The sequence below is a fragment of the Protomyctophum parallelum genome (assembly GCF_964188405.1).
Source record: "Protomyctophum parallelum genome assembly, chromosome: 6".
NCBI classification, from domain to species: Eukaryota; Metazoa; Chordata; class Actinopteri; order Myctophiformes; family Myctophidae; genus Protomyctophum; species Protomyctophum parallelum.
In genome coordinates, this window is record NC_139701.1 from 16,501,142 (window position 1) to 16,528,510 (window position 27,369).

At 41.7% G+C, this 27,369-nt stretch overlaps 1 protein-coding gene across 4 annotated transcripts; it reads left to right on the forward strand.

Annotated features, from left to right (window-relative positions):
- ccdc50a (coiled-coil domain containing 50a) lies at positions 1–27,369 on the forward strand. 4 transcript variants are annotated; one of them, XM_083767136.1, is made up of 11 exons: positions 1–337; positions 3,879–3,941; positions 10,120–10,249; positions 14,041–14,131; positions 14,595–14,697; positions 20,493–20,632; positions 21,747–21,791; positions 22,580–22,732; positions 22,964–23,052; positions 23,500–23,612; positions 25,577–27,369. In XM_083767136.1, exons 1-11 carry the CDS (start codon positions 289–291, stop codon positions 25,612–25,614), a joined length of 1,014 nt encoding a protein of 337 aa, XP_083623262.1. In that variant the 5' UTR covers positions 1–288; the 3' UTR covers positions 25,615–27,369. The 4 variants fall into 4 exon arrangements, with proteins under 4 accessions (XP_083623262.1, XP_083623260.1, XP_083623261.1 ...); XM_083767137.1 differs by having other exon boundaries at positions 2–337; positions 24,441–27,369; XM_083767134.1 differs by lacking the exons at positions 20,493–20,632; positions 21,747–21,791; positions 22,580–22,732; ... (1 more) ...; positions 23,500–23,612; positions 25,577–27,369 and adding an exon at positions 18,650–20,213.

The window sequence follows — 27,369 nt, forward strand, 5'->3', positions numbered from 1 at the left end:
TCGAGGGATGCTCGCGGAAAATCTGACATGCTAGCTGGAGGAGTAGGACAGCTGCTGCTGCGACCCGCGACGGTCACCGAAACCAATCAAAGGAGGGCCGTCTGTCCGTGCAGTGACCTGAATCAATCGGGGTTTGTGTGATTAAAGTCGATCAATCAATCAGACCGACACCCCCGCGGCCCACCGGTCACCTTTGGAAGGAAGGGAGGAATAACGCAGAAGGAAGGAAGGAGGCGTAATTCAACGTGAAACGGGGTTTGACATAATATTGTCACTGTCTGTGACAACATGGCTGAATTTACCATCGACCAGAATAAACTGCCGGGAGTGAAAGAGGGTAATAACAATAACGACATGTTTGCTGAACCCGAGTAAAGCTATATATAATCTATGTTTATTTACCTCTGACGTTAGCTATAGCTAATGTTATCGGGAGGAAATGTAATGGACGCAGGTGTGGGTGTTTAGCTAATAGCTAAAGCCGCTAGCACAGCAGTCCTGTTAAAGGTGATTTGATAACAACAAAATCGTTTTTTCGTCATGATCTCATGGCCGTACTGAGTGTTGTTGCAGTTATGTGCTTTAAGCGTAATCGTCTTCATGCTCATCACGTTTCATGTTTAAATTCCAAGGGATTTGCTCTCTCAAATGACACCTTGTCTCTGTAATGTATCACATTCAGTGAAGGTGTCGCCGACCTTTTAAATGTGCATTATATTTTTAAAGAGATAATTTACCAGACTTTGTGTGAATCACACGAGGGACTGGTATGTTTTGATCTCTGCGAACATTACACGATGTGGGACATGCATGTCAGCTGATAGGCCTCACAGTGAGTATTAGGATTCGAGAGCTGCAAGTTGCAACAAACAGATTAAAGCATGTGGCCAATAGTCCATTACATCCACAGACTGCCCCCTGCATCCTCCCTCCCCTTGCCATGGTTTACTGAGCCTATTGTTTCCATTTCTCTGCAAAGACATGATAGAAAAGCAGAGATTTATGCTGAATTTATGGCTTGTTTATGCTGATGGAAAGAAGATCCTTGAGTGGGAAACAGCTGCTCCCTGGAATGTTTGGGATGCTGGAATGGATGGGCTTTTCCACTACTTAGTTGGGCTCCAGAGAGTTGACTCAGAAAGTGTTTTCCTGCCTCACATTTTCGGGTTACTTTTTTTTTTCAAGCTTTGTTCCACATCAAGTGACGTGGAATCAAGAGCAAATAACCAGTAAGACGCCAAGGCGAGGTTGTGTGCACGTATCCGTCTGGGTGACGGCAGACTGCTGGGTCGAGCACTGGTGCTTTGGCATGGGGGGTCAGATTAACATATGGAATGAATTCTGTACTGGCCATATATAGAGATGAAACCAATAATTTGGTTTCAGGTTTCTTTGCCTTGTGTCGCCTGATGCTCTGTCTTGACTTCTTTTGAATGAAATGTTTGGTCCAAGTATGTAAGTCGACAAAGACACGCACCAAGTGCTGAAACTTTTATATGAACCCCTCTCCTCCTCATCTGTTCAACAACTCACTCACCCAGTCAGCCACGTCATCCAGTCTGTCTATCCCAGCCATCTACTATTGGGTATATTGGCATACTATTTAATACTGGTTCAGCATCTGAGTTGACTAATGTGTTCTCCATTTTAAGAACGGAACTCACATGAGCCAGAAATGATTCCAAGCTGTTTTTCTGGACATCAATTATATTGGCAAATGTGCTTTCAGTTTCTTTTGAAAAAAAAATCATACGCAAATGGTGAACGCTGGTGATACTTTGAACTTGAAGTAACCCACAGTTGTCTTGTCCTCATGCTTATTAAATATGCATGTGGATGAGGTAATCTCTGTGAGAGTAGAGAATGGGTTCTGAGGCCTTGTGGTGTGAAGTTGTTGAGTGATGCCACTGGGTTTATATATGTTTAATGAAAGCTTGGAGAAAAGTAGTAAATACAAATATAAACCTAAGACTGCTTTGCTCAAAGGCAAAAAGCAATAAGCATAATTATTTTTATTTTGAAAGTATAATTTGATAGCTAGACAGGTACTGGTCAGAAAATTCAGCATCGTTTTCAGACCACAGTGAATGGTTCTGTAACTTAAGCAAAGTTCAGAAATGTATCTTTCTTAAAACTATTACAATTCCACATCTACAGGATCTATTAAAAAAGGCTAACCCTAACCAGATGCCCGAACCAAAGCTGGCTCCTTCCAAGCGAAGAATAAAATATACATGATTATATTGAGTTGGGCATATCTTTAGTCACAGTGGTAAATAGTGAGTGAAAATAAAATAGTAAAGTTATCATTTAACTTTAGCATTTTTGGGTTTCTATGTGCATGACACGGATATGGTAAATTCACCGGTAGCTCACATCCATTATGAGATGATTATGAGCCTGTGAGAATGTTCTAAATCTAAAATACACCCTTAGGCCTCTGCATTCCCTCCATAGAAGTCAATTAAGCTATTCTGGGGCCCATTGAAGTTGAATGCCTAAAGGCACTAAGGCAGATCCAACCATAGTATTTGAATAATCATGTCAAATCAGTTCATAAATAATTATGTCTCAGATTTAGTGTATTTTTGTGAGAAAGTTGAGTTCTACTATGTATGCTTGTTTTAATTAAAGTGTTATATCTCCAGGGAAGGCTGGAGGCTACTTCTCAGCAACTCCCTGTCTAGCATTATTCTGCCCACTAGTAGAAGCACTGTCTTCTACTGCTGGTTACTGAGCATTCATTGCATGTTGCTAAGTGCACATTAACACTACTGGCAAAATCATCAAATTTTACACTCAAGGTAACCCTGAGGATTTTATTGTGAACCTACTGTACATCTTTCTTTTCTAGGAATTATTTAATGTTGACCATTGTCACCCTGTCACTCTTAATATGAAGGCTGCCGCTGCTTCCTGTGAACAGACTATAAAATATCATAAAAAGAGCACATGAACGATTTTCAATGTGTTCTGTGTATCCAGATCTAACTCTCAAAAGCAAAATAATCAGCGAAGTCGTCCCAGTGATTAGCCCAAACTAGTCTGAGGGTCAGCTTGCTCAACCAGAGTTTCACTTCGTGTTTTATGAAGATGAAAATAGCCTATTGTAGACTCGTCTCGTAGCGAGACTGCCCTTTAACCTCTGAGTGGTGACAAACACTCTTGGTGGTGGTGACTTCCTTCCTGTGCATTAGAAATGAAGTCTGGCCTGTATTGTTGCTGAATGGGGAAATTCTTGGCCGAATACCGACTATAGGAAACTGTTGGCCGAATAGCAAAATATGATTAATATTATATATAATTTGTACCATTGCTGTCATGTACCTTTGTTGTAGAGCAGAGCTACATGATGATGGAAAAAGCCATGATTACATTTTGATCACGTCGTCACAACAAAACAGTAGGGTTAAGAAAGGTAACCCCGGTTCTTTGACTATTCGGTTTCGGCTCTAAAATCAACCGAACCAAATGCCGAATATGCATTTTCTTTGCCACTATTCGGCCAAAGTAGTTTCGGTAGCCGAATAGTTTTGGTGGTCGACTGTTGGGTTACAGTAGTTGTTCTAATCTTGGTTGTCCTGCTCAGACTGGCTTCCTGTCCCTGATTGTTGGCTGGGTGATTGTGTTGCTTTGTTTGCCACTGTTGCTGTAGTGTGCTGTGTAGGCTTATATATGGGCGATGAGTTTAGAAAGTCTGAAACAATGGATATCATTCAATAACATACAAGAAAAGCCTAGACTCAAAAATCTAACACTCTCAGATCTATCAGCAAATGTCTAGGCTAATGCTTAAGTTGATTCTGGATGTTGTATCCTGTCCTAGTCTAATATTAAGTGAAAGCAGTGTTTCTGAACAGCTCTCTGTTTTTCCGCAGTATGTCGAGATTTTGCTGTGCTGGAGGACCACTGCCTGGCCCACAGTCTTCAGGAACAAGAGTGTAAGTAACGCAATACTCTGTCGGATGGTGTTCATTTTCCTTTTTGTGGTGCTGACCAATAACCCCAGGGCTTAAGACATTACAAAAACGGAATGTTTTGCAGCTGCACTGCAATAATAATGACCACCTCTGTCTGTTGGATTTGGTTGAAATGCATGCCTCTATCTGTCCTCCTCACACTCCTCCTCACTCATCTCTGACAGCTTTGACTGCATGTCAACAATGTCTTCTACTATTGGACACACTTGATAGACTGAGGGATGCATTTTTAATTACCGGTATACACCAACAGTTTGTTGAACCTTACTGTCTGAGAGTCATTCTGATGAGTGCCGAAATCTCACAATGTAGCACCCAAAGACCAAAACACATCCCACTAAATTGTTAATTCGTATTGATGGATGACTATAGTAGTAGTTTGTTATAGGATTGTATACTATAAATGAGTTATAAGTGCCCTACTTCCATGTTGATAGCCACTGATTTCGCTTTGATCATGTGACAATTATGCTTCCAGTCTTGATACCGGTATCATAACTTCTGGAATGGTGGAAATGGCTTTCTGTGGTTATGAATGATGTTTAGTTTTTTATGGAATTGATATTCATTTCTGATGGATTGTTGTTGTTCCACTCCTGTATTTTGTGTTCCTCATTGTGTCCTTGATATCTTAGTCCAAACTATAATCTAGATTTAGAATCCGCTTCAACCTTCTGTGTAAATAAATAAATTACGTTATAGTTAATGAGTGGACAGCTGTTTACTATGAATGTGCTGAGTGCTCTGGCGTGACTGGTTTAGCTTACAAATTGATTTAGACCCATTACCTACTGTATTTCCGGAAAGTCTGCTTCACAGACAGTTTGGGTACCTTATTGTTGTTCTTCCGTGTCACAGAAATAACAACCAAGCCTACTGCATTCCTGCCACTGGGGCACATCTCTCTTACTCAACAGGAAGACAAAATATTGTGCATTTTCTTAACACGTCAGTGAGAGTAGCATAAAACCGAAAACTACACCAACAATCCAGTTTCTTCTACATGCAACAATATCAAAACTCTGACAGTGCAAACCGCAGTGTGGCTGATTATGCCTGTATAAAACCCCGCTTTGCTACTGTGTGTGCATTTATGCCAGTACTGCAGAATGCCATAACAATGGAAGAGTAATGTTGTGGAGCGCTATGGTGGACTAGGAGGGTACTGTACTATTACCATCTGCTTTGTCTGGATCACATGAATGCCTGTCTGTGTGACTACTGTAGCAGCAGTGCACAGCAGCCATGGCTAGAATCTTGATTGAAATTAAAAATCACACCTGTGTATTAACTGAGTGGTGCAATTCCCCCCCCCCCCCCCCCCCCACACACACCTCTCGCTCTCTCTCTCTCTCTCTCTCTCTCTCACTCACTCACTCACTCACTCACTCACTCACTCACTCACTCACTCACTCACTCACTCACTCACTCACACGCACACACACATATATTAGCAGGCACAGCAATACCCCTCTCTGTTTCTGGCGCCCCTACTGGTATTTTTAAGTCACATACTCGTGCTCATGATACAGGTACACGGACATTGCTGGTTGTAGGAGTCGTTGCACCACTCAAAAATCAGCTTAGCAAGCACTCTTCTACATCAGCAGGAAACGCCCACTGAGACACTAGTCCTAGCTAGCCCACTAGTGTCTGCACACACACGCATGCATACATACTGTATGTATTGTGCACACAGTGAAATGTGTCTCAACTCTCCAACTCTTAGTATTAAATGGATAAATTAAGAGAAGATGAGCATTTTACTGTCTGTTTATTACACAAACGGGAACATATATAGTGCTGGATCATAATGACGTGACAACAAGATATGAGACTAAATAACGTGCCTACTGCAGCAAGGCTGACCTTGCTGCCGCTGAGATGTCTCTCGTAGCCTATCTATAAAGTATGCTACAGTTCAGGCAGTACACAATACATATCAAGTACACTGTATCTCAAGTTCAAGTACACAGACATGGGCAACTCATGATTATTATAACAAGTTATATTGGGATTTAATTCGTAAATCAATCTTTTTCAGCTATACTTTTAAAAGCAATCCATGCTTTAAAATGCATTCAAATGCAATGTTTCAAGTTCCTGCTGAAGTTGATTTTCATATTGTACTGGAATGAATAGAATCCAATGGCTTCCTCGATTCAAATCAACCATGGTATGCTTTGGAAAATGGTCAAGTATACCATCAGTCGCATAGGCTAAACATGATGTATGTATGGTCTGTTTCCATCATGGTGAACTAAGATGGTAAGACCCATCCTACTCCTTTAGGTCAAAATGCACACCCTTCTGCTCAAATTTGATTGCAGGCTCTGAGAAAGACATAAGCAGGACTAAACCCGAATAAACCCAGATGGCCAGTGTGTCCACAGCATCACTGCTCATGTCCCTCACCTTTTACATGAAAATGACAGGAACTGAGATAAAGATAAAGTAAAACTGATTTTAGAAAGATACTTATTATTATTATTTTTGTTTTATCTTCATGAAACAAATGAAAGGGCAGGCAAACAATCGGAAAAATACGTAACCGTAGGCCTAAAATTCACACAAAATAACATGATTTTCAAGGTTGCTCGCTTGAAAATGAACTAAATTCAATAGGCTTGTTCAAGAACGAAAGGTCTAAATGATTCATATGACTAATTCTAAGACTAGGAGCTAGAATCTGTTGACTTTTTTTAGCCTCTAGCTTGTACCCCTTTTATTTACACAGCCAACAGTTGGGCTTAGACTTATATGTCTAATATGGGAGGAAATGTAATGTGTCATTCAATTATGCTTTCTTCAACCCACAAGCACCTGTGGAATTTGTCTGATTCCCCTGACATGTGACATGCACATGTTTTCTTTAGAAAGCAGCCTTAATGACTTCTCCAGACTACTGATGGTCAACGTGGGGTCCAGGGACTCCCAGGGGTCCTTAAGTGAGTTCATAGGGTGGTCCCCAGCTAAATGATTTATTGATTGATTGGAACCAAATGGACCCTTACAGGTCTGTAAAATTAAGATTGATGATTTTATGGTGAGATGAAAACTGTATCAAATGGAGGTCCGTGGCCTAATGTATTAAATGCATATCAAGCTGGGTGTCCTTGAAATGAGAATCGGTGGCTCTAGAACTTGTTTTAATGTTTGTTTTTGAAATATGGAGGGAAACCTGAGTGAGAAACCAGATGTCACCCTGTGATTTCCCTACACCGCAAAATCTGGACTGTTAATTAAACTCTTGGTGTTGGCCAAGGACTGTCCTTGTGATCATCGTTAACACTTTTTGAGGTTTGTTTAAAAATCCATAAAAATCCCTGAAGCCTTCTGCCGCCAGGTTAACTGATCTGGTTTTGAGCTGGCAAACCCATTTGTGCCTCCTTTTTGACCCCAGAGGTCACACAACACAGGATGCATTGTTGATTTTCACAGCCCAGCTGTCTTGTTTTTTCACTGCCTCACATCAACAGATGGCGACCCACTCTGTCAAGCAAAGAAAACATTAAGCACATTGTCTTGAGTGTCCAGTCGGTATTGTTTTGTAGATAAAAAACACAGAGGCCAACCGGGTGCTCGCAGGAGATAAAAATGTATAAAACGAAGTGTATTAAAGGTGCTTCTAGGATCAGCGGTAATATAGACTTAAAAAGGAAGAGGAGATACGAGCACCCAAAACGTGGAAGAGAGGAAGTAAAGAGAGAAAATTGCATGATCGAAAAAACATGTTTCGACCAGTTAAGTTAAGGTCTTAATCAGAGCAAGAAAGAACTGGTATTGTTTGATTTTTGATTTGGTAAGTTTTCCTGAGGCTGCATGAAAAGTCATCTTGCCAAGGTTGTGTAAACCAGTTGTTCTCAACGTTTTTAATGTCATGAATCCCCCGTTTGATATGCATTAGTCCACACAGACCCCATTTGATCAAATTTTCATCTCTGACCCTGATCGGCAATGGAAAACCCTCTGTGTTCATTTAAATCTTGAGTGAACAAATGTAAGGGCCCATTGAACCCAGGTTCAGATTAACCACTGTAAAGAAGACCTTCTTCTCCTTTCATTCACACCAAACCCCTAACTATAACTAACAACTAGGGATGCACCGAAAGGGAAATTCTTGGCCGAAACCGAATACCGAATATAGGAAACAGTTGGCCGAATACCGAATATCTGAATATGATTAATATTATACACCTTTTTTCCTACCATTGCTGTCATGGCCGTACCTTAAAGCTACCTGATTTATGGCAAAACAAATGGTTATGGCAAAACTTAACTTAAATAATAATCACTATTATGGGTCCATAAAACATTTATTCAGCCCCTTTGAATGCCTTTAATTGCATACACTATTCGGTGATATATTTTCTGCCTATTCAGGCCGAAACCGAAAAGGCCGAAAATGAATTTTTAGCCATTTTCTGCCGAACATTTTCTGCGGCAGAATATTCGGTGGATTACTAGTTAAAATAGTATGTTTACTTTTATACAGAGTAAGTAAAGAATAAATAATCTCTCAGTCACCTGGTAATGACTGTGACACAGTCCTGTAGCTGAAAGGTCAGAAGTGCAGTCCTTGCAACCACAATGTTTCCAGCCAGACAGGTCTAGTCCAGAATGCCACTTAATCACTATATACTTTGTTGTACAACAAATAGCAAAAATAGTTGACCTACAAGCTTGTAGATGTTTGGTAAATTTGAAAGATTTAGAAAGCTTTTGCCTATAATGCCATGTTGAAAGGGGTTATTACTTAACAATAACAACTATAACATTAAAGATATTGTTTTCAAAATCTCAAGTAGCTCACAGAGTCCACACCACAACTATAACAAAGAATAGTGAACGATATAGTTAGTTATAGTGCTTGTTGTGAACAGCACTTTTGACAGTCACCTTTTCTTCCCCTGTGTGGAGTGATGTCAGACATTTTCAAAGTTGAAAAATCTAGTGTCATAATGCCCCATACTGTCGTTCATTCTTTTTTATTTTTGGCAAAACCTCCTGTGACGTCAAACTGACGTTTGACGTCAGTCTCAACATCAAACAGCTTTTTTTGGGGGGTTTTTTTTTTCATCTCGAAGTGTCATAAACCTACACGATTGATCAGCATCATCCAAATAAAATCGATGCTCGCCCCTTGGCTTTTTATCAACCGTCGTGGCTGTGACACATATCTTCCTCTTCCCTTCCTTCAACGATGAAGAGGGAAACTTTTATGAAGCCCTTCTCGGGGGAAATTGTGGGATGTAATTTGGCCCCTTTGTCACAAGAGAGGTGTGAGTCGATCGATCTGCAAGTAAGGGGGAGCTGTGTGAATGAGTGAGTGATGCGTCCTGTACGTACCGAGACGCCGTAGTGCGTCAGCAGACAGGATTTATCACCAGTTATGCCGAAACAGCCTTGGACTGGCACCTCGGCTTTAACAAATCACTTTTCAGTCAATCAGTTGATGGATAAAATACAATTTTTGCTTAGCCATTTTACCAGTTATTTAGCCTTATTTGTAGGAGCTCAATGAGGTCATTATATTTTAGCAGGCTTTCTAATTTAAATTAAATTGATTGAAGTTGATATGCCTAATATAATGTGGCCAATTATGGAAGCGAAAAATGTGCCATATGACTGCACAGTGCACACAGCTAAATGTATGATCTGTTACATAGTGCATGCTCTGTGTATCTTCAAAGGCCAAAGCGGCACTTTGTTGGTTTATCTCTTTCTTCTACCAAAGCAGATCTCAACAGCACAGCTGCCCTTTTCTTTAAACTTCAAAGTGTGTGCATGTGCGTGCGTGCGTGCGTGTGTGTGTGTGTGTGTGTGTGTGTGCGTGCGTGTGTAAATAAACCTGCACTAAGAGACGGAGTGGAATCCTCATATTCATCCTAGCTCAAGTACATGGAGTCCAACCACAAAAACAAACTTGACGCATGCAGGTTTTCTCAAAGTGTAATTATCGCCACCCCTGCCCTCTCATTCCTCAGTAGCAGCAAGCAGTGCAGCCTGGCGAGCCTGACTTGCTGTGCTTCGGGTTGTGTATACATGCAGTCTTGAAGAGTGTGCACTTGTGCTCGTTACTGGTGTGTATTTATGCGTGCCGAGCTTGAGGATGTTGTTTGTGTGTTTGTGTCTGCAGTCGAGAGCCACTTGGCGTCCAACGTCCATAAGAGTCGCCTGGTGCAGCAGGACCTGCAGGTGGCCAAGAAGCTCCAGGAGGAAGAGGATAAACAGGCCAAAGTTCAGAACCAGAGGCAGTTCAGAGACATGTGAGTGTCCATCTCTCTGTCCTCATTGGCTGGCATGGCCAGATATCACTTTCGAGATATTCGTTTTGGAATCTGTGTGTGGAACCTGCATTTCCAAGGGGCAAATTAATAAAATGCCTCTGGTGATAAACCCGCCCTAAGAGTCTTAACGATACTTCTCACGTTACATGGACGATATTGGCTCATTATGACTATGATTCAATGAATTCATATATATATATCGATTTTTCGATGCAGTTTGAAGTATTTATTAATAGTTTGGAGAATTACAGTACATTTCAAGCACAACTTGATACAAAGACTGTTAACTGTGGTCGACACCATAAAGCATTACACTTGTTTACAATAGGGTCCACACTTTTCAATTCATCAGAACATTTAGAGACGTACAAATGTACACAATTATACAATATAATAGTTACTATTATCGTTACACCCCTAACCCGCCCCATATGTCTGCTTTCCAGGCTATGTCCTCACTTCTCATTGCCTCCCCACCTCTCTGTCACACTCACGCTCATATTATTTGACATCCTAGGTCGGTGTGGTTCCTAACCCATTGAATGTCAAGGACCCCCTGAAGAGGCATGGCCTCTGGCTGCGGCCCCTTATTGCGAAATAACTTTTAAAAAGAAAATAGACAGGGGGGCACGGTGGCGCAGTTGGTAGTGCTGTCACCTCGCTGGAAGGTCCTGGGTTTGATTCCCACTGGGGACTCAACGGCCCATAGCCTGTGTGTGGTTGAGTTTGCATGTTCTCCCTGTGTCCCCTAGGGTAGTAGGTACCTCACAAAAACATGCAGTAATCCTTGTCTCTAACCCCCTGGTCAGCCAGGGCGCCTGATGGAGGGGAAAGGAACTGGTTGGAATAACGTGTTCCTTCCACGCACCACGTCCAACCGGGGAAACTCCCCCCTATCAGGTGAAAAGAAATGGCTTGGATTCGTCATGCATAGAGGTCAGTCCGTTGCTCTCCCCAAGTTGGCAGAGAGAGTCTAGCGCCCAGGATGGGTACAGGCTTTAGTTTAGACATACTGTTAGTCCGACTGTCATCAGACCGACAACCTACCTCGAACACTAACCCGACCAGGATTACATTAGATAATTGATTTACTGGGTGAAAAAAATGGGTTGCAAAATCGTGGGATAAAAAAATAAAATAGACGATCTTCATAATTACAAGCTTGCACACTGAATGAAGATCATCCGTTTTCTTATACCTTTTGACAGTAATGCAGTAATGACATGCTCAAAATGGCAACGTCAACAATCTTAACTAATTCAATTTAAAATAAAAAATATTTTCTATTATATATATTTTTCCTCCTCTTACCAATTGGCCCTCCTGGTGGCCGTCTTTGTAAACCACTGATTGTCTCTTTATCTCTGTCTCTCGTTGTCCATATTTATGTCTCTCTTTGCAAGTGTTGCTATTGCCAACTTCCAGAGAGTGTTCAGCTGCATCAGTATGCTCAGTACATTAGATACAAATTGGCATTATGTAATGGAGGTCCGTACCGAGGTATGTAACCCACAGCCATCACGTCTGCTAGTATCCACCACTACTGCTAGCGCCCAGCACCCTGTTGTCCATCATGTGCTACATACAAGCCACAAAGAGGCTCCACTCTGCTCTCCAAGTTTGTAAAAATGTGCTGACTCACAGTTTCAGTTAGCCAAAAGTAATTTTCTCTCGTGTGTCTGTGCGTGTACACACACACACACACACACACACACACACACACACACACACACACACACACACACACACTCGCTCTCTCTTAAAGATAATTGGCATGTAGAAGTAGATGCAACCATTACATAATTTTCAATTTCAATCAACTAATAAACTATCACTTTATTTAATAATGCCTCAATTTCAGTGCTTCACATGCAGATGCTCTACTGTTGATACAAGCGGCCAGTACCACTTGGCATGCTGGAAGCTCCTGCCCTTGCAAATGCCACTACACACACACTCAGACACACACACACACACACCTTCAAACTAGAGGTCTTCACAGGCCCAATTTGACCAACCCAAATAGACCCGCAAAAAATGGACCCGGCACCGAATGGACCCGCTGCTATTATTAGAATTCTAGCTCCTCACCGAAAAACAGAGAGCTGTCGGAACCGGAGCCGAAAGGACCCGCCTATTATAATAAATATGAGGACCGTACCAATACAAAGCCTGAGGAACCGAATTTGAACGAATGCCGACGCTATTATTAAAGTTATGTTATTAAATAAGACTTCTTTCTTTCTTACCTAAACGTAGTCTGCTGTTGGTGGTGCTGCAGCGCCGCTGCATGGCTATTAACGTGTGAATGTATAATCCCAGAGTTTTAGACCAGTCAATCATTGTGAAGTGCGGACAGTTTGTAAATAAAAGAATAAATCCACGTTTTCTTTAGATGTGTAGGTACTAGTGTGTGTAATCTTTCTTCTTAGCCATTGATAATCCACCGTTCATTCATGTCACAGCAGTTGTTTATAATTATCTTCGGCTTGGAGTTTCCATTGTGCTTTGTAGAGCATAAGTTAAGACATGCTATGACAACTCGATTGTTTTACCAAATTTGAACCATTTAACCAAAACATTACCTGAGGAGGGAAATGGGGGGGGGGGGTCATTGACAGCTGGGACAGCCAATCGCTGGGTCCACTCGGGTTGTAGTCGTTACCCGAGCACCGAGACATACGGGAGCCGCTCTGAAAGTACCCGGGAGTTACCTGTTCTAAAACGGAACCGGACCCGCTTTGGGTCGATTCGCATATCGGGCTTACCCGAAGACCTCTACTTCAAAGTCAAACACCTACGCCATAAGCCATATCACACCTACAGCAGTGTAATTTGAGTACAGTGTAGTCTATCTGGTGCTGTATCTCACATGTACTAGGTGCATAGGTACACAATCTTTCTTGATTCTTTGTTGGGTCTTACTCATACACACGCACTCTATTTCAATCTTTCTCTCTAGTTCTCCGTCACTTGCGTGCAAAGGTACACATGCACACACACACACCCACACACCCACACACTTGTACTGTACCTACCTCAGTGGTTACCAGTCTTCCAGTTGGTGTCAATGTTTCAGTGCTCACTTCTCAACGACATTGATGAGCTGATAGTATCAGGATTTATTTTAATTTTTTAAAGATTTTTGGGGCTTTCTGCCTTTATTGATAGAGGTATAGTAGGTAGACAGGAAATGGGGAGAGAGATGTGGGGGGTGGGGAGACAGACAGACAGACAGTAAAGTTCGTCGGGATTGAGACTCGGAACACACAACACACTCTCATGCTGGATTACCAGCCAAGGTGCCTGGCCCGCTAGGTCGGCCCAGGCCTTAGGCATGTCATCCCTGACCCTGATAACTTGATCCGATTGATATCTGATCTGAAAACAAGAGCAATGCTCCTCCGCCATGTGTTGAATCTTCCAAGACAGATTGCTGTTTCCCAGCCTCAAACTTCCACCTCTTTCTATACTTACATCATTATGAAATGAAATAGTGTTGTGAATGTTATCCCCCCCTTTACATCAGCCTCAAGGTAAATTGATGCAACAGAAAGATTATTTAATGTAATGTGTATCTAGTATTAATAGTTGACTGTTCTCCTCCTCCCTGTACACATGCATACAAACTCGTATGCACACACACAAAACGCAAACATGCAAACTCACACACACACACACAAAACGCAAACATGCAAACTCACGCACACACACAAAACGCAAACATGCAAACTCTCACACACACACACACACACACACACACACCTCAGCGAGCGCCAAGATAATGAGATTGCCCAGGAGATTCAAGGAGAACTGGTCCGACAGGCGGAGCAACAACGACAGCAGGAGGAGAAGGATGCGGTAAGAAACACACACACACACACACACACACATACACACACACACACACACACACACACACGTGAGGCATGACCAAATATGGAGGCATGACCATATATGGAGGTGTGGGGTGACGGACGGACTGACGGGAAATGCACGACGTGCTGTCGCAATAACATCCATCCTTCTAAATAAATGTCTTTGGAATATACGAAGTGTGCAGAAACTGTATGTTCATTTTCTGATAGATGAAATTGATTAGTTTATTGACTTTTTTTACTCAAAAAATGTCTTGCTGTAATTGTTAATGTCCACAATGCAAGCTAACATTTCAGTACAACTGCTGTGAATTGTGTGTAACTGTGTATATACCATAGACAGGAGAGCGTAGATAAAGAAATGCGACCCAGTTCTCCAGCAGGAATGGAACCTATTTTGTGGAAGACTTGTTTATTCTGTTATCCTTTTTATTTGCCTCATGTAGGCCATCGCTCGTAAGATGCAGGAGAAGTTGATGAAGGAAGAGCGAAAGAGACAGAAACAGCTGGAGGCCAACTTTGAGGAGGAGTACTTTGAGGATCAAGGAGGTGAGTGTGTGTGTGTGTGTGTGTGTGTGTGTGTGTGTGTGTGTGTGTGTGTGTGTGTGTGTGTGTGTGCGTGTGCGCGCCTGTTGTGCCACAGTCTGTTTTCCAGGCATGTGTTGGTGTATGATTGTGCGACTTTGACACTGTACAAAGCTGGGTACTTGGTTGGTTGCTGACCTGGGACTGAGATTTTCATGACTTGATGATTTTCTGTTCTAAGAATTATACTGTAGTTAACCTACAGGGAAAGCACATCATTTGTTATCTCAATCTTATCTTCCCCTTTCAAGTACAAACACTACATTAGTTTTGGAATGCTTAGCGTTGACTGCAGAGGTTTGTGTCTCATCTCTCATGTGTTCTGAACGATTAGATTAGGATTAGCTGGTTTAAGATGCCCTCTAACACTTTCAGATTTGCACCAACAATGAAGTCAGGAGATAAATGCATGGATGGATATATTGATTGATTGATTGATTTAATTGATAGATGTATACATGGTCATCTATGTCACACCAGCGGTGTCTAAAGCATGCAAGATGATAAAATGTGGTGTTCTTGTCCATTCCTTAATATGCACACATAAAGAATGGATGTATAAATCCTGTCCAGGAATCAGTGACACATTGTCTGATGGTGACTGTGATTGAAGCTGTGTGCAGCTATATCAATCAATCAATCACTTTATTGTCACAACACATTACAAGTAACATGGGTGAAATTCTGGTTGTGCAGGCACTCATTGCAATTAACAATCAGAGTTACACAGCTGCAGCCATATTTCGGCGCTGCTTGTTTGGTTTGGTTCCATCACACATCACTTGGCAATCACATTTTGGCCCGAGACAGAAATTCACTGATATGGTTGCCAGAGTTCTCATTGTGCTGTACTGTTGCGTATACAGATCAGAGAGAGAGAGAGATGTTTTCTGGCTTTTCTGAAACAACAAAACTAATGGAAAGAGGATGTGTTGTCAGTTGCCTTTTGTTTTGCTCTGCGGTCTGCACATTTTGTTATCTTTAGCAAGGTAACACTAACACCCACAAACTATAATACTGTGACAGAGCATTTTAAGTGCAGCAAACACAATTTGAGTAATGTACTGTAGGGCTGAGTGCGGCACTGAGTGATTTGAGGGTGCTACATGTGGCCAACAGCGTGCGTGTGTCCGTGCGCGTGCAACTGTGTGTGTGTGTGTGACACACAATCTTGTCAGCACTATCTCTTCTATCTCTATCTCTTCAGCGATGCACTCTGTGTGCATCACTGAAGACTGAGATATTGCTGACAAGATTGATCGATCTGATTTTGTGTAAATGGCTAACAAAAGAAGGTTGTACTTGTACAGTCTTGGGAAAAGAACTTGCTTATTAGCACAACCAGAAAGCAAACTTCATTTGCCCAAATATTTATTTTCCATGCAAATATTTATTTTCCATGCACAGGGCAATCTTAATGTTAATGGCAGTTGAATGAATGTCGTGTCGGTAATGTAAGACAGTTTTGTTCAGCTGAATGATAATGTAATGTGAAGGGAAACGGTAACAGAATTCAGGCGCAGAAAGTTCACGTAGGGTAGGCCTACACACACACACACACACACACACAATGGCCTTAATCACTTAAACCATGCCATCCCTAATTTGGGCATTACATTATTAGCAAACATTTTTCAAAATGTAAAAATTATTAAATAAAAAACAGAACTACAAGCTCACATTGCATCGCAATGTATTGTGATGAGCTTATAGATCAGCTATTTTCACATTTTGCAAAGTGCAGTATGACATGGGGCTTAAGAGTTGTACATGTACTTTGTTATCCATACAGCAGTGTTTCCCAACCTTTGTACTGTATGGCATACAGTACAGTGTCAGTGTTTGAAGTCTGTTGACATCCTTGGCCAAAATTGGGTGATTATGAACGACTCCTGTGTACTGCACATGCGTATGATGACATTACCCATCTTCCACTTTCTCTCTGTGTATGTAGCTTTTGGCTATTTGCAGTGTGCAACACCATTTTATGACTATGTATAGATCAGGCATAACGCTGCAACTTATGCAACCTCTCCCGTCTTAACACCCTAGCTATGTGCTTCCATGTGCACATAACACCTGTGTACAGTAACTGGCAGCAGGGTGGCGTGCCGTGAACGTGTACACAGCATAACAAAGACTCTGATTCAGCTGCTTCTATTTGTTTTTGTCAAACCAAAGCTGTTGAGTTCAGCTGAGGCGCTTGTGTAGGGTCAATATACTGAGCTTTTGCTCAAAGCAGTCTTATGTTTGTTCAACTTCCTATGAAGGGATGATCTGTTTTGAATTACTGACGCTGTCATTTAACCCATTCTGACCTGAGATCAGATTCATACGAGGTTTCCACTGGACACACACTGGTCTGATTAACCCATTCTGACCTGAGATCAGATTCTAGAAATGTCAGTCGCTCTTCGATTTTTCAAAAATAGCAGACCTACAAGCTCGTATCGCGCCACTCGGTGGCGCGATATGAGCTTGTAGATCTGCTATTTTTCAATAGCTAAAGCATAACATGATGCTGACACCAAAATGGGTGCCCGTTCAGAATGGGTTAAAATATATACCGGTAATCAAACCTGTGTCACTTTCATTATCCTCTTTTGGAGGACGATAATACAATTGTGAACACACAGTAAAACACACACGCATACATATGCATGATGCATGCATAATTGCAAATATAGTGTATATATGGGTGCTGAGACACACTTACCGTACATACAATATGGATGTATTCTCAATCATGTATCAGTGATGTATCTATCTGTAGCGATCGGCTACTTCACACAGGAAATTAGGTGATGCTTGCAGACACTCATAAAGCAGCATGATAAACCGACAGCAGAAAAGATGCATTGGTTGAAAGGTACCAGAAGCCAGAGAAATATGAGACAACATGTAAAAGGAAGATGGCAGAAAGGATTCAAGGAAGTGCCACTTAGATTTATAATGCAACACTTAAAGTCGTCGATGGTGTCGTACAGTTGTGTATAACAATCTAACAAAGAATATGAACCCATTGACGGTCTTAATTTCCTTGTTGACTTTGATCAAAAATATTCTTCCAAGTCCTGTCACTAATGGAAAGTCTGAATTGTATGCAATTTTGAAATGGAGAATGGCACAGTCAGCAGCAGAGATCAACGTCCTTTAGGGGAACCCTGTCCACTTTGCAGGTAGTTGGTAGGTTGTCTGTCATGCCCTACAGTAGCTAGCTACTCATTTCAAACATTTAAAAGTAAACGGTAGAAGTGAACCAGGCAGGAGATGACTATCATTCCATTCCGCTTACAGGCTTGTTCGCTGTGTGCTTCCTCCTCATGCTATTCCTTTCACTTAATGTTGGCCAATCATATGTGAGTTCACAGGAGGGTGGTTTACTCTGAAATGTGATTTATTCTACAATTAACTTTAATAACTATTAGCGCGACTAGTTTGTCATTTTGTTTTCATTCTTAGTTGCAACAGCCTTATTACAGTAGCTGGCTTGATGCCAAGACTTGCTTTGTCATGTATTGATTTTAGGCTAAGATATCAAATGCCACACATTACGACAGGGCATATTGTGTGTTTCATATTTAATACGAAATGCCTTCGCCTATACCAGTGACGTTTCCATTGTTGTCATAATGAGGCCTGCACCATAGACCTCAGTCCTGCTAAACCTGTCTTCCATCTTGTCCAAATCCTGACCCCATTTCCATTCCTCTGCTGTTCTTCTATTCTCAGGGTAGCCTGGTGTTTTGTATTTGTCATTACTTACAAACCCTCTGCTCAACAGGTACTAACTCTGTGCATACTAACCCTAACCCTTAGCTTTTAGCTCACATTGTGTCTGTGTTGTTGTTCCCGTCTCTATGCTCTCATCAACCATCATCCCCTCTACCATGTCCATCATCTCCACCTTGCCTAGCAGCACGAGTGCTGCCCCATGACCTGGACAAACCCAGCCGTCATGGCTCTGGCTCCTCTGATAGACATTCCCCGAGCCGGCACGATGAACCAATCGGTTCCCATCGCGAACACTCACCAGAGTACAACTCTGTCGAGCCCAAAAGGAGCAGGGACCCAAAACAGGACCCTGTGGCGCCTCATAGCCGTTCCAGATACCCGGAACACTACCCACCGGCTGATGGTGGACGTAGTAGGCACGCAGATCCATATCCCGAACATCTACTCTCCCCAAGAGGCAAACACAAGGATAGGTACCCAGACTACCAGCCTACAGAGACTGGCAGAGTCAGGGGTCAGAGGGGGGATGAAGTGGAGAGGGTAGTGAGGAGGAAGGACAGGCCTGCCCGACCGCCGGCGCCACATAGCCCCGTAGAGAGAGACAGGGATCGGCGGGAGAGAGACTATGACAGAGAAGGCAACAGACTTGGAGACAGAGAAAGGGACAAAACTCGAGACAGAGAGAAAGGCAGGAATGTAGAAAGGGACATGGGAAGAGACCAGAGGAGAGATAGAGATGATCCCGCCAGGCGAGACAAAGAGAGAGATATAGGCAGAGGTCAGAAGGGGGACAAAGCGAGGGAAAGGGACAGGCAGAGGCAAAAGGACAGAGAAGGACACGGAGGGAGAACAAGGAGCAGGGAAAGGGTCCTTGAGGAGGAACCAGTGCCTGGCCACAGCAGAGACTTGTTGAGGGAGGAGGTGGAGATGGTGGATGACCTTGGTGATGGTGAAAGGGAAAGGAGGGCCAGGGGCCGGCATTGCGTCTACCCTGGACCCGGGGAGGTCTTTGAGGAGCACAGGAGCAACGATGGGAGAGGGGAGAGGAGGGAGCCTTGGGACCCTCGAGACGGGGAGGGTCCCAGCAGGGAGCGAAGTGATACTGACTCTTCCCGGGAGACAGGTACAAGCCCGGCTGAGCCCACATCCGGCACCCGGGTCCATCTTGGGTGTCTGTGTGGTTTGTTGGTGTGTAAAGGTTGGGGCTGCTTTCCCACTGGGGGGACATCTTGGGGCTTTGGGTGGTGGTGCTGTAAACCCCTGATGACAACATTCACTACAATCAGCATTCTCTCTGAATTTACCTTCCTCTACATTGCTATTGTCCTAATCTTTAATGGTGTTAAAGTTGGATGATGATGATGATGACAAGGAAGATGATGATTCAATTTGAGGCTAATGATTACTATTCCAATGATCCTAAACTGATCTTTGATGGGGTTGAACCAGTGCTGTGTGTGTGGTGGCTTGCTTAATCTGCCATTGTCGGGCTAATAACATCAACCCTAACTATGCTTAGATAGAAATATTTTGAATTTGTCAATATCTGGTTGCTACAGTATGCTTCATCATTAATGTCATGCCAGTACTCTCACGTTTGATTCCCAAATGCAATATTACTCAAGAGCTGCCATGTCAGTGGGCTGGTTGTACTGTTCATTTCTAAAGTAGAGTTTAAAGAAGAATACCACTCATTTTCAACATTGAACTATGACATTAATATACTTAATTTCCCCCCTTCTGTTTAGCCTAGAACTGGAGGTCTAGAACTTGGGGTCATGTGATCAGTGACATCACAACGAGGCCAAATAGTACACTGTTGTGATGTCACTGATCACATGACCCCAAGTTCTAGACCTCCAGTTTTAGGGGGGGGGGGTTCATATTCCCAGGCACATAAATGCATAAAAACCAAAACTACAAGGTGCAAAACCAACAGACACAGCAGCTATTTTGGGTATGTTGGGAGACAAACATGTACTCCTGTTGCGTCCATCTTTTAATGGACGCCATTCCGTATGCAGGTCGCCTTGTCCACCGAGGAGGTGGGCCAGTGGTAGCAGCGCTGAAGGAGGCCACCCAGGGCCTCACACGGCTGGACATCAGAGAGCAGGAGATCATAGACATGGAGGTCGCCAGGAAGCTACAGGACGAGGAGCTCAAGGTGAGGAAGGGGGCAGTAGTAGATTTTATTAACCCATTCTAACCTGAGATCAGATTCTAAAATGTCTTCTACATCCTGACAGTTTTCTGAACAAGCTATGTTTCTATGTCAGTCGTTCTTCGATTTAAAAAAATATAGCAGACCTACAAGCTCGTAGCGCACCACTCGGTGGCGCGCTATGAGCTTGTAGATCTGCTATTTTTCAATAGCTAAAGCATAAAGCCTAATGCTAACACCAAAAAGGGTTCCCGCCCAAAATTGGTGATCTAACGATTTTCAATTTAGTCATTTAGTAGACGCTCTTAATTCAGAGCTATTTACAGTAGGTAAACACAAGGTGTAGTGCCTCAGTATAGGATCATAGGTAAACCAAGAACATAGCATCAGTCTAAACAATATAATGTCAAAAATAATAAACAACATGATGTACATTGAATCTATACAAATGCCAGGTCAACAAATGAACCTGGCTGGTATCCGTCTAAATTACATGCTATATAAATTATGTTAACCAATGCAAGCGCTACAAGCTGATTAAAATCACTACTCCACTACTACAGCCATATATTTTGTGATTAATTTGCATGAATTTAAACAGCTTTTTATGATGGGACGTTATTCTTTTTCGAAATAAGGTCTCTTTTTTTGCGTGAATAAAATCATAAACCTGTATGAATGTGGTGTCACCGAAATAAAGATTTTGTGAAATGATCGTGACATTTTATATTTTATATTGATTATTAGTGCCACTGCTGGTGTGAAAGGACATAACTCTTGAAATATTGCTTTTCTAGTGCAAGTGATTTTTTTATAGTCTGTAATACAAAGCTTGTGTTCCTAACCAGACCACCTTTTAAATAAATTACACAATGGGTATTTAATGTCTTAAGCCATTTTCTGCCAACTTCAACATCTGGAACCATTAGGAATAAAACAATGGCTCAGCTTAATTTGCTGTGTGGATATAACTTCAGAGCTTTGAATGTCTTTGAAGCCATTTGTGACTTTAGATGTCTGTTAAAAAAAGGTTGTCACTTCCCATGTTATATAATGACAGTCATGGGAACGGTGTCTGGGGAGAAGTTTGATTGTTTTTCTTTTTTGTTTGTTTTAGGCAAGCAAGATCGACAAGCGCGCAGCCCAAGTGGCTCAGGATGAGGTTAGTAGCCGCCGGTGCCAAACCAAGTCTGGAAACGTATTTTGAATTTATTTTCACACAATCTTCTTTTTCATCCTCCATTCTTTATCTATTCTTTTCCGCTGTTCAGTCAACTATACAACTTTTTGTTGTTTTGTAGACGTGTAATACACATGCAGTGCACACACACCCATTATGTTTTTAACCGTTTGTACCCCAAAATAATAAGTAGGTCCTCAAACCCCATTGAAGATCTTTGTCAAATACTCCTAATGATAAACTAATACTAATAGAATCTAATAAAAGCAAGATAACATAGAAGTAGGGACAATCAAAGTAAATAATAAATAACTAATGTAATATACGCAAAACCCAAGTACTGTACTTAAGTACAAAATGTGTACCGTACTTAAGTACAACATTTGTACTTAAGTACTGACTTGGGGACAAAATTTGTACTTGGGTTAGATTTACAAAAGTAAATGTCCACCTCTGCTTATGACCCAGGTATTCATCATTGCCTGGTGATGATTTGTTTACTATGATGATTGGAATCAAGCATTTGATCAACATAACAACCACAGCAGCCATGATTGACGTGCTGAGTTCCTTCTGGACGTGGTGGCACTTCGAAGCGAAAGGGTGATAGTTAGTTATCACCCTCTCTCTGTTATTTTATCACTCTCTTCACCTCAAAGCTGTGTATGTTTTAGACAATGTACAATGCTGCATCAATGTGGCAGGATTCGGAAGGACGGTGATGTTTTGGGACTGGTGTGTACCATTAAACTAACTTGGGTTTTTTGCAGGAAATTGCCCGGCTTCTGATGGAGCAGGAAAAGAAGGAAATCAAGGAATACAAGAAGAACAAAGAGAAGGAGCGGGAGAAAGAGAAGGACAGAGAGAGGTTAGCGATGGAGAGAATGGCGATGGAGAGGAGGCGGCATGAGGGAGAATACAGGGTGATTCTTTTTTTCTATATCATTCCTTCTGGTTTTAACATAGAATTTTGCAGTCTGGAGCGATTTATAGTCACACTCTATATGTCAAATAATGCTCTCGGAAACGGGAAGACAAAGAATCTGAACAGTCTTTCCACACACACTGTGGCTTGCTGTTGGCTGCTGTAACAGAGAGCAGCAGACCAGAATTTATTTTAAAACGTGTCACTTTTTTCCACTGTGCGTTTCCAGCCAAGCTCAGAGGAGGTGGTCCGACCCAGAACCCGGGAGGAGCAGGAACACCAGAGCCAGAGACAGAGGAACCACAACAAGCCTTCCAGGTACACAAACTGCTCATGTTGCTTCTTTCAATCTCCTGTTGTTATATATAAAATGTAGGGTGATTTTGTTACCCTTGCTGAAGAATAAAGATCACATACAGTACATAAAACAAAGGTGTGTGTGTGTGTGTGTGTGTGTGTGTGTGTGTGTGTGTGTGTGTGTGTGTGTGTGTGTGTGTGTGCACGCACTTTCAATTGTTTATAGATTGATATCTCTTGTTGTATACATAGCGAATTAAAGACTGTTGGAAAACACACTTGCCTGAAAGCAAACGCCTCCGCCCGACTATTTTATTTACCTTCCATGGGCAGTCGTGCAACCGTTGGTGTCAACCCCATGGATCGGGCTATAATGCAAAATACCGCCCGCTGAACCGCCACTAGAAGAAGATGTGAAACTTCTATTGTGGTATCGCTCACGTTGTCGTTTGTTCCATTTCCTGCCAGGCCTCCTCAGCCTCGTACACATGACTATGAGAATGTGAACAGCTCTCCCTACGGCTACTCAGAGAACCCCTTCACCCCCCGTGCTCCCTCCAGACCTGAGGCTGCTTACAAAGGTTTGTCCATCTACTAGAGAGCAAGGCATCACTTTAGTGTAACACAGCAGTGTTAACCAACCTTTTCAAGACCATGAGCACTTTTTATTCCAATGTGTAAGCTAAGACCTACCACTACAATATGTTTTAAAAACACAAACACCATGAGTAAGACATGTTTTCCAATTTATGACGGCCTCAATCTATTTGCACACATCCACACAAAGGATTGTAGTCTAAATACGAATGAACAAAATGGACATATTTGGACAAATATATATATAAAGATGTTGAAATATTAGGAAGTTGACACTTTTTTTTTTTTTTTTTTTTTAACAAATTAAAACAGACATGAAATACATTTCTATTTTCTAATCTTCAATTAAAGGTATATTCAGTGATTTCACTCAAAAAACCTTAGGTTTCGTTTTTGGCTGTGGGACCCAGCCTTTCGTCCAATCAGGATAGAGAGTCAAAAACGAAACCTAAGGTTTTTTGACCCCCAGGGGGTTAACTGGGGACAGGGAGGAACTCCTTATATGGCCAGCACACTCTATAGTAGGGAGGATTATCACAACAAAACAAAAAAATAAGTGATATTTTAATTAAGTGAAATCACTGAATATACCTTTAACAATATTTACTTTCTCGTCTCATCTGTTCAAATGATTCATTGATTTAGTTTTTATTGACATTTGGCAAAAAATAAATAAAGCATCTCCAATTTCCTATGTTTGCAGTGAACTTAGTGGCAAGTGGTGTTTTCTCATATTTTATTTAGTGTGACACAACTGGTAGCATGAGGAGTCAAAAAGCTTGTGTCAACTCTTATTTTTCGCTCTTTTCCAGGTGCCTATTATAGGCAATGACTGAGGATCCCTGTGCTGTAGTGTCCATCAATTATATCTGTTCTCCTTTGTTACAATTTTTTTAAAGTTGGATTTTTGTTTTGTTTTTACCGAATCCTCTCTGGACTTTGTCCAAGAGCCATGGGACAGAAAATGCATTGGAAATGGGATTTCTTTTTTTTCCTTCCAAAGTTGGACCAGAGTTGAGAAAGCATGTTTTCGAGTGCTGGACCAAGTTAATCTTTTCCTTTTTTTAATTATCTTTTTATCATTATTATATATTTCTTTCCTTTTTAACTGGCTCGACACAAAGTCGAGCTAAAGGAGCTGCTGCCTTGTGAGATGAACTCCAATGGTTCTTAGCTGTTTGAAGTCGAGGAGCCATTCCTCTCTTGTTGTGGTCGTACATGTGCCGATGTTCCGTCCTTCATCTGCGCACCTTTCCGTCACATGGGCTTTAGGGCCTCTGCTGGATTTACAACTCGGTACACGCATCTTCCTCTCTGTGGGACGTGTGCCTGATGCTCAATCCAACATGGCTGCTGCAGTGTCTTAGATCCAACATGGCAGCTGCATGGGTCGTCATTCTCCCAGGCTGCAGCTCTTAACCATCTGTCTACGTGCCATGCTGTGCAACAAGGCTCCATGGGTATCTTGTCCACGTGCCACACTGCATATCCTTTCCAAGGGACATGTTTCTATCATAATATAATGCACAAAACGAACAATACCTATATCATATCAAGATGCTGGGCCTTTTGGCTGACGTGTTTGCTGGTTTTTCTGCTCCAGAGGAGGTGGTACTTCGTGTTCGTCCGTGCATTTATAGCTGGCTGTATAGACTGTCATCCTCTGCTTCTGAGGCGGATTAGATTTCAAATTATCTACCCTGGTGAGAAAGGGTACAGGTGGAGGAATGGAGGACATTCTGTGTGTGACTCTAAAGTGTTTCTATGTGCATGCTTACTGAAAGTGTACACCTGTGTACATGCATTTCTGTTGCTCTATCAGTCTATCTGGCTGCCTGTCAACTATTGACGAAGCCACAACAAAAAGCCAATAATCTACTCTTTGTGACTGAACAAAATATATGCTAAACCAATATACTGCTTTGAAATATATATTTTTTCCCAACAGTATTTGATATCAGCTTGGTCGTTTACGAACCGAAGTAAGTCAGCTATACGTGCTAAGCCCTGTCAGAATATGGAGCAGTGACATGAGATGCATGTACGTCACGGGTCTGTGCCAAAACCTAAATTCATGCTTGTGCTGATGGCATCGACATGGTGTGATTGAAAGGTTGCTGTTGTTGATTTATTTAAATGTAAATGTCTGAATTTGTACACATGCTCCTTAATGGTTTTAACCACTTTTATCCTGGGGTGGGGTCCCTATTTTGGGCAGGTCTTTGAAAATGGCAGAATAATAGATAATGGCAGATCCACAGGGCAAGCTCACAATGCTTCACGTTGTGAGCTTGTAGATCGGCTATTTTTCTTGTACAACGTATAAAAGTGATTAGCGTTCTCCCCCACCCCCCCCAATGTTTTAAGTACATGATTTCATCCTCTGTTTAGTTTTATTTTATTTATTTTATAAATACATTGTAGTTATGTCCTCTTTCATTCATTTCGCTCACCAATCACGCTGTCCCTCTGTCGCCCCCCCAACCATTAATTTCCTTCTTTCTTTCTTGTCCTGCAAGTCTACCATCGTTTCCTGCTTGCAGTAAAAGCAAACATTCCCGTAATAGAACTGCATCTGGATTGGACACAGGGAAAGACTGAAATTAAACCAGAGAGAAAGAAAAACATTTTAATGAAATAACTCCACTCAAAGGGACTTATTTTACGTCTTGTTTCCACTGCTCTGTGGCCAGTAATTTTATGTTCATATTGAATAGGAGTGGGCAGTGGAAATGGAAAGTAACATTCAAACTTTATTAGCCAACTGTTGGATTTTGTACCATGTATTGTATTTTATACCATGCCATTTTGCTAACAGAGGGACTCACTCTAAACAAATCATAGGTATATTTCAGAGGAATCTTCATAAATATTGTACTGCAGTAACCTCTTCTACATTCGTTTTGTAATGAAACATTTATAGCACATGCTTCCACCAGTAAGTCCTTTGCAATTCAGATGGAGAAAGTTTGATTCATATTCCGTCATATTATCCTCTCCCCATTGATCTGCATTGTCTAGAAGGAAGTGTGTTAATGTTTGTATTGACAAAAGGCCAAGATGTAGAGACATTTATAGGTGGAGTTTCTGCATTTGTTGTATGTGCTGATTGTTCTGATGGAATGGAATTGTTTCTACATTTGTTGTATTTGCTGATTGTAAGTGATGGAATGGGTATTGGTGCCATATAGTACATGTGATTTTTCTTTCAGGGACTTTGTTGAAGATGTAATTATCAGCTCTTAAGAAGTTGATCTATGCACAGTAAAATGTGTTAATGTAGCCTTGAGAGTGTAAAGATTGTACACACGGAGTTAAATTAACAGTCAGGATGTTGCTGTGCAGGTTGTAGCTAAACTACCACTCCTCTGAGCTGGTGTTCATACTTTCTTTGATAATAGCCCCACCTTGTGGACATATTGATGATTGAAGGGAAGAACAAAAGTAGCTTGAGGAGGATGCCTTGATCCTGAGTGAGTATTTGATGGGTGCTTGGCTTTGAGTGCAATCCAGAAGGAAATTTGAACGTTGAGTTTTAACTTTTCTTTAATCCAGGGCTTGTATGCAATCTTATCAATCAAGAACCAACACATGTATGTGTTGGCACTTACTGTAACAGAGAAAATGATATGGTAAAAGGTATAGGGTATTTTTCTTTTAATTAAGTGAAACCAATAGCCTAAAAGAATCACTCTTACCGTTATCATCTCAAACTGTAATAAACTATCAACATTTCCCGTT